The 13,390-nt window shown below is 31.8% G+C and overlaps 2 protein-coding genes across 2 annotated transcripts; both read left to right on the top strand.

Annotated features, from left to right (window-relative positions):
- The first annotated feature begins 3,754 nt into the window (after positions 1-3,754).
- LOC143557441 (THO complex subunit 1-like) lies at positions 3,755-10,241 on the top strand. The gene is made up of 20 exons (XM_077046514.1): positions 3,755-3,844; positions 3,951-4,034; positions 4,118-4,192; positions 5,474-5,567; positions 5,672-5,817; positions 5,911-5,982; positions 6,071-6,143; positions 6,216-6,328; positions 6,409-6,480; positions 6,746-6,871; positions 6,978-7,043; positions 7,176-7,217; positions 7,329-7,445; positions 8,282-8,364; positions 8,463-8,529; positions 8,964-9,035; positions 9,123-9,173; positions 9,299-9,358; positions 9,446-9,595; positions 9,857-10,241. Exons 1-20 carry the CDS (start codon positions 3,842-3,844, stop codon positions 10,055-10,057), a joined length of 1,767 nt encoding a protein of 588 aa, XP_076902629.1. The 5' UTR covers positions 3,755-3,841; the 3' UTR covers positions 10,058-10,241.
- Positions 10,242-10,694: 453 nt separating this feature from the next.
- Positions 10,695-13,166, top strand: LOC143557439 (UDP-galactose/UDP-glucose transporter 2-like). The gene is made up of 7 exons (XM_077046512.1): positions 10,695-10,820; positions 10,892-10,920; positions 11,016-11,217; positions 11,290-11,532; positions 11,670-11,771; positions 12,546-12,653; positions 12,741-13,166. The coding sequence occupies exons 1-7, from the start codon at positions 10,695-10,697 to the stop codon at positions 12,981-12,983; spliced, it is 1,053 nt and encodes a 350-aa protein (XP_076902627.1). The 3' UTR covers positions 12,984-13,166.
- The last annotated feature ends 224 nt before the right edge of the window (positions 13,167-13,390 follow it).

Raw genomic sequence — 13,390 nt, 5'->3', positions numbered from 1 at the left:
CTTGCAAAGAACTTGTGACCAAATACCAAACAACTAACGAGTCAAACATCAATTGTTCTCCATTATGAAGTTTTGGCAACTACTGCTCTAAACAACTGACATGGTAAACTACTGAAATAAAAGAAGTAAAGAACAATAGCTGCTCTACAAAGTATTGAAGGTCCAACCAACTGAAGGCAAACAACTGATGGTTCAAACACCAGTTGTTTAACAAAGATCAGTAGTTAGCATAGGATTCTCTATAGGAATTTGTTTGTAATAAGTGTATCGGTAGTTTGTAACCGTTTTTTGTTAGCTGTCACTTTCAACTTTAGCTCATCAATAGTTTTGCACATGTATAAATTGAAGAAGAGAGTCTCTTCTTCATTAACACTTTTCACGTCACAATACTCGCCTGAATCGTGTGCTTTCGTACTAGAAAATTCAGTGTGAATGATGAGCTAAAGTTGAGAGGGAGCAATAGATTGTAGTCATTCGATTATTGTTAATGCATAGTTTTTCCTCCATATGAAACCTCTTATTTAGCCCAAGTGAATTTCGTTGATTAACTTGTTCATTCATATACTAATTGAAGTTGTAATTCAAATATTGTTTCAATTAAAGTGATACTACTCCGTTCAAAGGATTAGATCAGTTATTTACTATTTTATTAATTGTGAATTGTGTTCAAGTGTCTTAGATTATTAGATCTACGATCCTACAGAGGTGGTTGTTCGGTGGTGGACCGACTCCAGCGTAAGTCCTCACATGTGACGGTGGTGGTCCGACTGAGTCCAATAGTTCAATACATATCGTTACTTTTCATTCTGCAATCCGTCAAGTGTGGAACAAACCTGTGTTGATTTTTTGTTTGATTTGTTTTAGATTTGGTATTTGTTACTTCTTCAAATATGGAATGTATCTATTTGTTTGTTTTTTTTTCTTTTACGAACAAACCTATGTTGAAACTTGGATTATTGAGTTACATTTTTGAGATGGAACACATATTTTTTTTTTTTATTTTTGGATTTTTTTTATTTTTTATTTTCGGATATCCGTTTTATTATCCGAACATTCGAAAGTCTAATATTCGAAATTTTGGATTCGGATTCGATAGTAATAACAAACTATCCGAAATTTTGGATATCCCAAAATTCAGATATCAGACTTTGAACACCCCTAATCATAAACAGAGACAAAAACATATTTGTAGGGTTATAGAATAATTGTGGGTTAAGTCTTTGGTCGGTTTGGATGGTTAATTCACAAGCTGGAACCTTAAATGAGCTTAAACGGACATGAAAAAGAAAACTGTTGCTGCAACTATTTGGTGGGGGTCACGTGACCAACAAAGAAGACCCTCGCCGCGCGACGTGACGAAATGTATCTTCCCGCAAGTTTACTTTTTCACGATTTGGCCCATAGACTTGTTTAAAACCGATTTTAGTGTAAATTAAACGAGTTAAAGACCTAGAAGGGTTAGCAACACGACAAGTATGAAATAAGATTATAACATAAAATCTATCATTTTATTAATATCCAAGGTTCTGAAAACAAAACGCTTTGGGTTTACAATATGAATACGAATACAAAAGCAACCCGAAAATGACAAATGTCACAAAATGAGAGAGGTATAAAAGTCACCAATGATGTCTACTTCTACGAAATCAATTAGGAACAATAGCTCATTAAAATCTATCAACACATCTTCTACAATACCTTCGGGATACTATATTGTCCTATTCAGAAAACAAGTTATTACTTGGTACAATATTAAAGCTAGATTACTATTCTATATTGTTTTTCACTATGACAATAGACAAAATAAGCCATGATTTTGTTTTATGTTATAAACATAAATAAAACTGGATTTTATCAATCTTACTTTTCAAGGGTGAATTTTTCAAAATAAGTAATGATTGGTCTCACCTTTCATATTATTTGTTTTGATTGGACCCCAATTAAATAAAAAAAAACTTAACTTTGTTAAGTTTTTTTTCTTGAATTTTAAACCGATGTTTTAAGGTATTAGATCGAAAGGAAAACATAAGTCGATTGATGTAAAACTTATCTCGAATCGATGCTTCAAATGACGCTTCAATTCGGGTGTATAAACATCCGATTAACAAAAGTCAAAGCTTTTGGCGCACCCTTTTGATATAACTTTTACATCAACCGACTCGTATCTCCTTCAGATAATAAACCTAAAATATCATTTTAAAATCGAAAAAAAAGACCTAAATTCATTTTTTACCGAATCTAATCCGTGTAAAATATGGGACCAATGAAAACAATTTTAGAAAGGAGTCCTATATTATTATTATTACTAGTTTGAGGTCCGTGTATCACACGGGTAATTGTTAAAAATTTTAAATTTTGACCATTAAGTGAAATACAGTCAACAAATTGGTCATATATTGTTAATACAATTACAATTTAATTAAAATTACAGAAATTACATAACTAAGATTACACAAATATGTTACAAATAGGTAAAAACTTCCTTTCACACTACATTTGTGATTGTATTAGCATGTATACATTGTTTATCAAAAATCAAAATTTTTAATCCATGTCTGCTTGTAACTCTTAATAAAGTAACATATAGGTCTGCTTATAACTCTTGATATATCTATATATAGTTGTCCGTGTGACAAAAAAGGTTCTCCAAGTATATACCAGCTCTAGATAAATGATAATATATATCCATGATACTAATAAAAAAATATTCGTAAACATAAAATATCATAACTTTTAATCAATTAATATGATTTAATCAATTAATACGATGTCATTTGAGAACATCTCCTCATGTTTATCTAAAAAAAACATGATTATACCAAAAACCATATACCTGAACTTTGATGATATAATTATCCTTAAAATCTTTACAATTTGAAATTGATTGATCATGTTAAATTTGTTGTCATTAATATTCTGTGTATGACAAATTTTTAATTGACTTTATATTTTACAGTTAAAATTGTATAATCAAGTAACATAAAAACCAAAAATTTAAATATAACAAAATGATTTGTTTATTTCATATGAATGTAATTTTCAGGAAAATAAAAATGCATACTAACATTAAAACCATGTTCAAATAATAGTGATTATTGAAGATTTAAAGTTGCATAAAATGAATGTATTGGTTCTTATTTATAATCGTTGAAAGTAAGGTTGCCACTTTTACCCGTAACATGAAACCCAACCCAAGAAACTCGTATCTGAACCCAAACTAACCTGGCCCGAGAAACTCGAACCCAAGAAAATACTAACCCGAACCTGAACCGAAGTAATTCGGGTTGGTTCTTGGGTCCGAATTCTAGGTTTCGGGTCAACCCGAAAACTTTTAGTTTTAAAATCATAGGTATTTTTAGGTATTAAAGGCTAAGCCTTAGCCCCTAACGTTATCAGAATTTAGTCCAAGTCGATTATTCTCATTCCACATATTATGAATCAAATTTTATTGTTTATTATTTTGAATATAAACCATAATGAACACTTTAATTAACACTTAAAAATTCACTAATCGTCTATTGTCAATCCATATGGAGAATACTTATTATATATAGTAATGGTTTTAGTTGGAATAAACCTATAATTTTGATGCCATATATTGAAATGACTTAAAATATAAGAAGCATATATGAAAATTGGTTGAAAAAGGTGAGGAAAGCTATGGTATTGACATATTGACAAGTGGAAAAAATGTTATTATTTTATTATAATAGATAGATTATTATTATTATTATTATTGTGCGCCTCTTTGGGTGATGAACACAGACGAAAGCAAGCACTATATAAATAAATACGATGATGATGCCACAATCCGTAAACTAGCTTACCTCACAAAATCGACATGGTAAACCCTAATTATTATTATCATTATTATTATTATTTCTTGTTTACGTTTAATTCAGACAAGATGAACTCAAGCCCACATCAATTAACCTATTGTGTATACACAGGATTTGTTCAGGAAGGTGATAAATCAACCTGGAAAACCAGAAGATTTTGCTCTACGAACCGTTCAAGAAGCTATTAAACCACAGGTTCCTTTAATTTAAACAAAATAAAAATGTGATTTTGAGGCAATTAGGGTTATGGGTTTTGAATATTGTATGTTGTTATGCAGAGGCAAACGAAATTAGTGCAGGATGAGAACCAGTTGTTGGAGAATATCTTAAGGACACTGCTTCAGGAGCTTGTGGTACTTTTATTATTATTATTATTATTATTATTATTATATTTTTTATATTGTTTTCTCGATACATTATGTTAGCGAGATAGGCGATAGTTTACTGGTTTAGTTTACTGCTGTTATTATTAGTACTATTTTTGTATGGTTCTTGCTTTGATTCCGTTAGTCACATTTAGGGATGTAAACATATTGATCTGAACTGAACAAGGTCTTGTTCATGTTCGCCCGTTAAGTTTTTACTGGACAAGCGTACGGTTCATGAATAGCTGACCGAACAAAATTTCTTGTTTGTGTTTGTTTAGTAAGGAAATTAACTTCATGAACACAAATGAACGCAAACTATGTTTTATTTCATTATTTAGTACTTTTTGGTATGGTTCTTGTTTTGATTCCATTAGTCACATTTTGGGTTGTAAACAAACTGAATCGAATCGAACAAGGTCTTGTTCATGTTCGTCAGTTAGGTTTTTATCGGACAATTTATTGTACAACGAACGGTTCACAAACAGCGAATTGAACGGAATTTTTTGTTCGTGTCTGTTCATTAAGGAAATAAACTTCACGAACACAAATGAACATGAACAATGTTTAATTTCATTATCTACTTTTTTGTATGGTTCGTTCTTGCTTTGATTCCTTTAAGTCACATTAGTGATTTAGGGCTCTAAATAAACTGAACCGAAAAAGGCGTTGTTCATGTTTGTTCGTTAAGCTTTTATCAGACAAGCGAACGGGTCACAAACGGCTAACCAAATGAAATTTCTTGTTCGTGTCCGTTCAATAAGGAAATAAACTTTTACAAACACAAACGATGCTTTATTTGATTTAGCTAACTAAAATGATCAGTGTCAACGGTTAGGTCCGGCTACCAAGTTTGTTTTGGTGATTTTTTTTAGCATTTGTATACATATTTTAATTTGGTGTATATTTAATCACATAATACTCATATATATGTTTGTTTTATAATTAATAATTTTGCTGAATTTATATGATAAGATTAAAAAGTCATTAAAAAATAGCAAAAACCTCCAATGAACAAACATAAACAAACAAAAATTAACGAACATACTAACACAATTGAGTGTACATGGCCTATGTTCATGTTCATTCATTTAGTTAATCAAACAAAAATTTTTGTTCATGTCGTTCATTTATTATACGAACAAACATAAATGAGCTTCCCGTTTAACAGTTCACGAAAAGTTCGCCGGACGTTCGGTTCGTTTACAGCCCTGGTCACATTATATATAATGATTGCTAGCTAATTTTCCCTAATTTTATTTGGCATAGTCTGCTGCAGTTCAATCAGGGGAACCGACTATGCGATATGGGGAGTCAATTGATGATGGTGAGGACACACAGGGGAAAGTACCTAGACTTCTTGGTAAGCATATGTTTCAAGAATATAAAATTGAATCTTGTTTAATGTTTAGCTTTTGTAAATTATTAGTTATTGTTCTTGAACTTATATATGCGTATTCTTGTCAGACATTGTGCTATATCTTTGTGAAAATGAACACATTGAAGGCGGAATGATATTCCAACTTTTGGAAGATTTAACCGAGATGTCCACTATGAGAAACTGTGAAGATATATTTGGTTATATAGAAAGCAAGCAAGATATCTTGGGCAAGGTATGCAAAATCTTTACCTTTACAAGACCTTTAACATATTTTTAACTTGACGGCCTATTTGATTTCTAATAATACGTGTTTGATTTCACGCAGCCCGAACTGTTTGCAAGGGGAAAACTCGTGATGTTAAGAACGTGCAATCAACTTCTTCGTCGTTTGTCAAAGGTATTTCATTAAATTGTATTAACTAAATTAGCATTATATTAAATTATATTATTTTTTGACAATTTGTTTCATTGATGCTTTTTTGCAGGCAAATGATGTGGTGTTTTGTGGGCGTATCATTATGTTTCTTGCTCATTTTTTCCCTTTATCTGAACGCTCAGGTAATTAATCTTATTATGAATTTTCATTCTAATTCCACATTTAAATGGCATATATATTTTTTGCACTTTCAGGTGTCAATATTAAGGGAGTTTTTAATGTTTCAAACGAGACAAAGTATGAGAACCAAGCGCCAGATGGAATATCTATCGACTTCAACTTTTACAAAACCTTTTGGAGTTTGCAGGTCAGCCTAATAATCTTGTTTTAAAGAAGTAAAATTAATTTTTGTATATTAAAATATTAATTATATTTTTGGTGTTTCAGGAATACTTTAGCAACCCTGCTTCCATTGGTCTTGCTACCACCAAGTGGAATAAGTTCTCATCCTCTTTGACGGTATTATCATAAACAGTCCCGGAATAAAGATAGTTACATGAATAGTCCCTATGTTATTGTTTTCATTACATTTTTGTTAGTAAGGACAGTTTTGTCATTTTCCTAAAACCTAACAGAAAAAAGATTACACCAGTTTGTTGAAATTTGAAAGGACAGAAAGCATGCGAATTGTAATCATTGAAGTCAAAAGACACAATCTGCAATTTTATGTAGTTAAAGGCCTTAAATCTGTAATTTACCCTAAGTTTTACATTGGCATATCCAGGTTGTTTTGAATACATTTGAAGCTCAGCCTTTAAGTGATGAAGAGAGTAGCACTAATAATCTTGAGGATGAAGCAGCAACCTTTAGCATAAAATATCTTACAAGCAGTAATTTAATGGGACTAGAGGTTTGACTTTTGCGTCAAGTTCTTGACTTTTTTAGTATCTTTTTGCAATTTAAATTAGGCCAATTTTGGTTGCACTTATCTTTTTATGTTTTATGGTCTGTCACAGCTGAAGGATCCAAGTTTTCGTCGCCATATTCTTGTTCAGTGTCTAATTTTGTTTGATTATCTTAAGGTAATATAAGTATTATGAGATACACATATCTTAACCTTTAAAAATACGTATACAAGGTTAAAAATAGTATCTTAGTATATAGCATAATCTCATGCTTTACTTATGGTCCAATTTTTTCTGATTTTCATTTAGGCTCCTGGAAAAAACGACAAAGATTTACCACCCGATACTATGGTTAGTGACACCTTTTATGGATTGCTTGATTCCTCTTCATTTGGATTGCTTGATTCGTCTTCAAAAAGTTGGTTGACCAATGTCATGATGAGTTTTTATCTTTAACTGTAGAAGGAAGAGATAAAATCATTTGAAGAACGAGTTAAACAACTTTTGGTTATGACCCCACCAAAAGGAGAAAAGTTTCTTCACAGCATTGAGCATATTTTAGAACGAGAAAGAAATTGGGTACGTGTTCCTTTATGTTTTCCTTAAATATAAATGTTTGAATATTAAACAAACAGACAACAAAATAGGTACCCAAAAATCTCACTCATATGTAATGCCGTAAAGTGTAAATGAGTTGAACCAAGCCGAGCCTGGCACGCTCGAGATGTATTACTAGACTGAGCTCTGCTCGTTTAACTTACAGAGAGCTCTGGCTCGGCTTGTTTTGAGCTCTATTTCTACAGCTCGAGTGCAACTCGTGAGAAGCTTGAATTTTTCAAGCTCGAGCTCAGCTCGTTTACTATTTATTAATTAGTTTTTGTTATATTTATAATTATAATTTTATATATAACATAATATATATATTATTTAGTTCTTTTATTCATAATTTTATATAATAAAATAAATATGAAAAAGTATATATTAAATAAAAACTATATAAATAATAGGCTCGCGAGATAGCTTGAGCTCGATAAGTGAAGCTCGAGCTTGGGCTCGCGAGATGGCTTGAGCTTATTATTAAGCTTGGCTCATTCGAGGTTTTTTATGAGTAACTCATGAGCGGTTTGGCTCGTTTACACTTTTACTCATATGGTATGGTGGGACGAGTTCAAGCTTTTCTTGTATGCTAGGGAGATAGAGAAGCTGCTTCCACTGTCTGAGACTCTGACTTCAAAGGAACTTCTTTTTTATTCTTTTGCATTTAAGTGTAGTCAACCAGATAAAACATATAACATAAAATGTGACTAAGAGAATCGAAACAACAATAAAACAGTAAGTACTAAGGCAAAGTAATGTAATAGTGTCAAATGATTTGTTAATATCTATTTATTGTTCATATGAGAACTGTGTTTCAGGTCTGGTGGAAACGTGATGGCTGTGCGCCATTTGAAAAACAACCCGCGGAAAAGAAAACTGTTCGAGATGGAGGGAAAAAACGGTACATATCTTTGTAATGATCTTGATGGTGTTATTTTGAAATTAACATTATATTCTTCAGAATTGAATTTGATATAAAATTTCTTTTGTAACTTTTAGTCGTCCACGATGGAGACTGGGGAATAAAGAACTTGCTCAACTATGGAAATGGTCGGATCAAAATCCGGTGTGTTAAATATGAGTTTGTTTTCTGTTACTTTTTATACATGTTTTTGAATGTAGTTAAATCTTATTATTTCTTGAACTTTATTACTTCAATACTTGCTCAAATTCATAGGGTTTGCAAAGTTCAGTAATCTTGACTTTTTATTTTTATTTTTGAATGGCACAATCTTGACTTTTTAGTCAAAGGAGTAGTTTACATTTTCTAATGTCTTGACTTTTTAGTCAAAGGAGTAGTTTACATTTTCAAAAGTCAATGTGTTGGTCAAGGTTGGACTAATATTAACTAGTCATGATAATACATATTACAACTGAAAAACTGGTTGATGATTGATAAGTTGAGTCAAAGTTGAGAGGAATTTGAATTTGGGAAATTAAAAGTTTGACCTCGAAAGTCAAATGATGCTAATTATCTGCCATTTTTAACAACTCGTGCAGAATGCTCTAACTGATCCTCAACGTGTACGCACGCCAGCTGTCACAGAATACTGGAAACCCTTAGCTGAAGATGTAAATTCTTGAAAATTCAATTAAAAATTTTAGAAATAATGTTTTATTTTCCAAATGTTTATATTTCTTTTTTTTTTTAAATTGCAGATGGATCCAAGTGCTGGAATTGAAGCAGAATACCACCACAAAAACAATCGGGTTCGTTTATTTCTGATTTTGTGAATAATTAACTTGCGATTTTAACAAAATAATTTTATTTTTGAAGAGATGTACGCAAAGTCGTTAAACTTTTAAGTAACTTAATTGGTCAACTATTTTTGTAGGTTTACTGCTGGAAAGGTCTTCGGTTTTCAGCAAGACAGGATTTGGAGGGATTTTCTCGTGTGAGATATACTATTTAAAACCTCAATTAGATTGACATTAATAATAATAATAATTACTATTATTAATTGGAATCGGTTCTGTTGCAGTTTACTGAATTTGGTGTTGAAGGGGTTGTGCCCATGGAACTTATGCCGCCTGAAGTGCGGTCCAAATATCAATCTAAACCGAATGATCGATCAAAACGTGCTAAAAAGGAAGAAACTAAAAGTTCGGCAAATCAAGCAGAAGAGAATCAGGTAAGAAGATACATCCTTTAGTTTTGACGTTTTTTTGGTCAAACCTAATACTTTATTGGTTCAATATTCATGTATATTGTCAAACAATTAACTTCAAGATTTTGCTTCTTGCAGTATGTATTACTAACTTTGATGCTTTATGCAGTTTTCCTGAAAATTTAAACATTTAATTAAATTTTCAAAGTTTGATCTGTATGACTTGTTTCCTTTAGCGGGTCAGAATTTCAACATCTTACTCATTACTCCTTTTTTTGTTTAAAGATTGCAACACCTGCAAGTGAAGTTGATGGTGAAGGTAATAGACCGGATGTTGAAGCTGCAGCACCTATGGACACCGAGGCTGAAAATGTTTCACCCGAAGAACACGAAAAACAAACACCTGACGCAGATGGTGGTCAAGAGCCCGGTCAAATTGATGAACCAGACCCGGACCATGAACCAGAACCTGAACCTGAACAATGAAAGATTGATGATGAAACCGGGTAGTTTTAATCTCAAATGAAATCTGTTTACAATGGGGATATGCTGTACCATATTAATTGTAGCGATTTTGGTTTTTACCAGAATTTTGTATCTACTTGATTCTTCTTGACATGTGATCTTTTTGACATTTGATTTTGGTTTATAACATTCTTCATGTACCTCCATAAAAAATGTGATTTTTATATAACATTCTTCATATATTCCATTTTCTATTTGTTTATATAGTATCGGTTATGTATTCAACATTGAGTGACCTGTTCGCAAGGATGTTTATTACTAGAATTAGAATATGTGATTTTTATATTACAACCCTGCACTAGTTGAAGATAATAATAGGACCCTTATATTAGCATGAATACAGGTTTCAGTTCATCATGTGTTACAATATGAATATTCCTTCAAAAGAGGAGATGTTTTCTCCTTGTTTCAAGGAATCATTCCTCCATAGCCACACATCAAGAAATTGTATTGGATGGGAATTCAATTGGTCTTTTCGGTTTCTTTTCCTTTCTCTCTTGTAATCCAATTTCCGAAACTCTATGTGTTCCTCGTGCATGTTCTGCTTAAAAAGTTAAAGAGAGGTGTTCTCCTTTGTTGATCATTGTTATGCGCTCCAATGAAGGGTGAAGAACAAATATGGACTTTGTTTGGGATCACGCTGACAGACAAACCAAAATGGCAACAGTTTATCATTTGCTCTTCCGGTTTCTTTTTCGGGTATCTTGTTAATGGCATATGTGAGGTTGGTTTTCTTATTTTCCTTCATATGACACAACCATCCACATATAATCATACATTTATTTGTGATTGCAGGAATATGTATATAACAGGCTTCAATTCAGGTATATAAAATAGACACAAAATTTATACTTCCTGCTTAAATTATGCCATATATTTTCCAAAAAATATTGACATAAATTCATTATAACTATTTTAGCTACGGGTGGTACTTCACGTTCGTACAAGGATTCGTATACCTAACACTCCTACGTTTACAAGGATTCACCCCGAAACAAATGGTGAATCCATGGAAAATGTATGTTAAACTCTCAGCTGTTCTTATGGGTTCTCATGGATTAACCAAAGGATCATTAGCATATCTCAATTATCCTGCACAACTTATGTTCAAATCAACAAAGGTATCAAAACAATTTTAGCATTTTAAATCCAAATTTGTTGTTTTAATATTGAAACAAAATCTTATTTCATAGGTTTTACCTGTAATGATGATGGGTGCATTTATCCCTGGTTTAAGACGAAAATACCCTCCGCGTGAATATTTTTCCGCAGTTCTTTTAGTAGCTGGTTTGATACTTTTCACATTAGCCGACGCCAACACGTCTCCAAATTTTAGCATTTTTGGTGTTGTGATGGTTTCTGGAGCTTTAATAATGGATTCATTTTTGGGTAATTTGCAAGAAGCAATTTTTACCATTAATCGTGAAACTACGCAGGTAAACCGTTGTTTTTTGATGTTTCTTGTGAGAAGAATATATAGAAAATTACAATGTCTATTTTTTGTTTATATTCTTGTTTGGGATATGGGTTTTGAATCTTTTGATCAAACTTTAATGTTTGAAATGTTTTTCAGATGGAAATGTTGTTCTGCTCAACTGTTGTCGGAACGCCTTTCTTAATCCCGCCAATGGTTTTAACGGGAGAATTGTTTAGAGCATGGAAGTCATGCTATGAAGTAAGTTGTTTGGTATCAAAACAGTTTTGAGTTGCAACGGGTCAGTTTTAGTACGGGTCAAAAGTCAAAACGTGTCGGGTTGACTAGCAAATTATTGTCTTTTAATCGAATAATACATGATAACTTGTTAATTACAATTATAGGAACAATATATTTAAATTATATTCTAAATCTTTAATAACAACAATAAGGTGTGCATGAAACCGAACGAACCAATCCATAACCGATACAACCAAATTTAAACAAAAATCGATGGTTTGGTTTATGTTTTCATAAAAATCAAAGTTTCGGTTTTGCATGTAATTTAAACCAAAAAAACCAAACCTGACCGAAAGTTATGAATTTTCATTTTTAAATTTTATTATTGAGTGATATATACGAATTTAATAAATAGTGTAACCCAAATATTTTAGTCCAAATGTATAATAATCTATTAGTTATTAATCTACAAAATGATTTAGGCCAAAATTCTTTATTTGGGCCAAAAGTTTTGTCAACCCAAAAAATTCCGGTTTTGGTTTGGTTTGACTAAAACCAGCCCCATGTACACCACCAATATAAACCGAAACAACCCATTTGACTAAATTTCTTAATTTGACCCGAGATAAAACATAATCCAAATAGACCCATTTACTAAACGGGTCAAAATCACTAGTTATATTGTTTATATAAAAAATCACACTTAATGGTCCAATAAAGCTTTCAAGAAATTCAACTCAACTCATGTCCTTATTATCTTTTTATTTATTAATTTTCTTGATATATAATATGCAGCATCCATATGTATATGGGGTATTGCTTTTTGAAGCTGTGGCCACATTTGTTGGTCAAGTATCTGTATTAACACTCATTGCCATTTTTGGGGCTGCAACAACCGCTTTGGTAACTAACTATAACTTCTTTAGTTCCCACATAATATACATATATAACCAGTGACATTGGTTAACTTTAAAGGTTGGTGTTTTACAGGTAACAACTGCAAGAAAGGCAGTAACTTTATTATTATCTTATATTATTTTTACAAAACCCATGTCTGAACAACACGCGGTTGGGCTAGTACTAATAGCCGTGGGTATTATGATGAAACTGTTACCGAATCACAAGATTCCTCAAAAACTTAGGTTTTCAGACGCGTTTGTAAAACAAGTAAAATCTTTTCCTAGAGAAGAAAAAGCCGAAGATCATAATGATGAAGATAGGCCTTTGGTGTAAATTGGTGTATGAAATGATTAAGGATAATGTTTATAGATTAAGCCTAAAGAAGGGCTTGTTAGGGTTGTGAATGAATTGTGATGTGAGATATGTGGTGGTTTGCTCAATATGTTGATATTGGTGGCTTTGTTTATATGAATATCTAGTGAGAAATGTTTGAAGTTTAATTGTTGAATATCTATTAATATAATATGGTATCCAGCATGTTGTTTCGTGTAGTTGGATTCCCAATTATATCGATAGAGTAGTTGAAGTGAATGTATATTGTAATCCCGATTGAAAAATTATAGTTTCGTTGCTGTTCTAAAATTGTGTTTACATTTTTTATGATCATCTTATTGGTTTTCCAGTTAATTATTTATTTTGTTCCAAGTTTAATTTGCGGGATATCTTTGGCTACTAATTTT

Source organism: Bidens hawaiensis, unplaced genomic scaffold (assembly GCF_021521415.1).
Source record: "Bidens hawaiensis isolate Kalapana, Puna unplaced genomic scaffold, B.hawaiensis_p1.1 tig00018963_1, whole genome shotgun sequence".
NCBI classification, from domain to species: domain Eukaryota; kingdom Viridiplantae; phylum Streptophyta; class Magnoliopsida; order Asterales; family Asteraceae; genus Bidens; species Bidens hawaiensis.
This window is presented reverse-complemented; position numbering and strand designations above follow the sequence as displayed.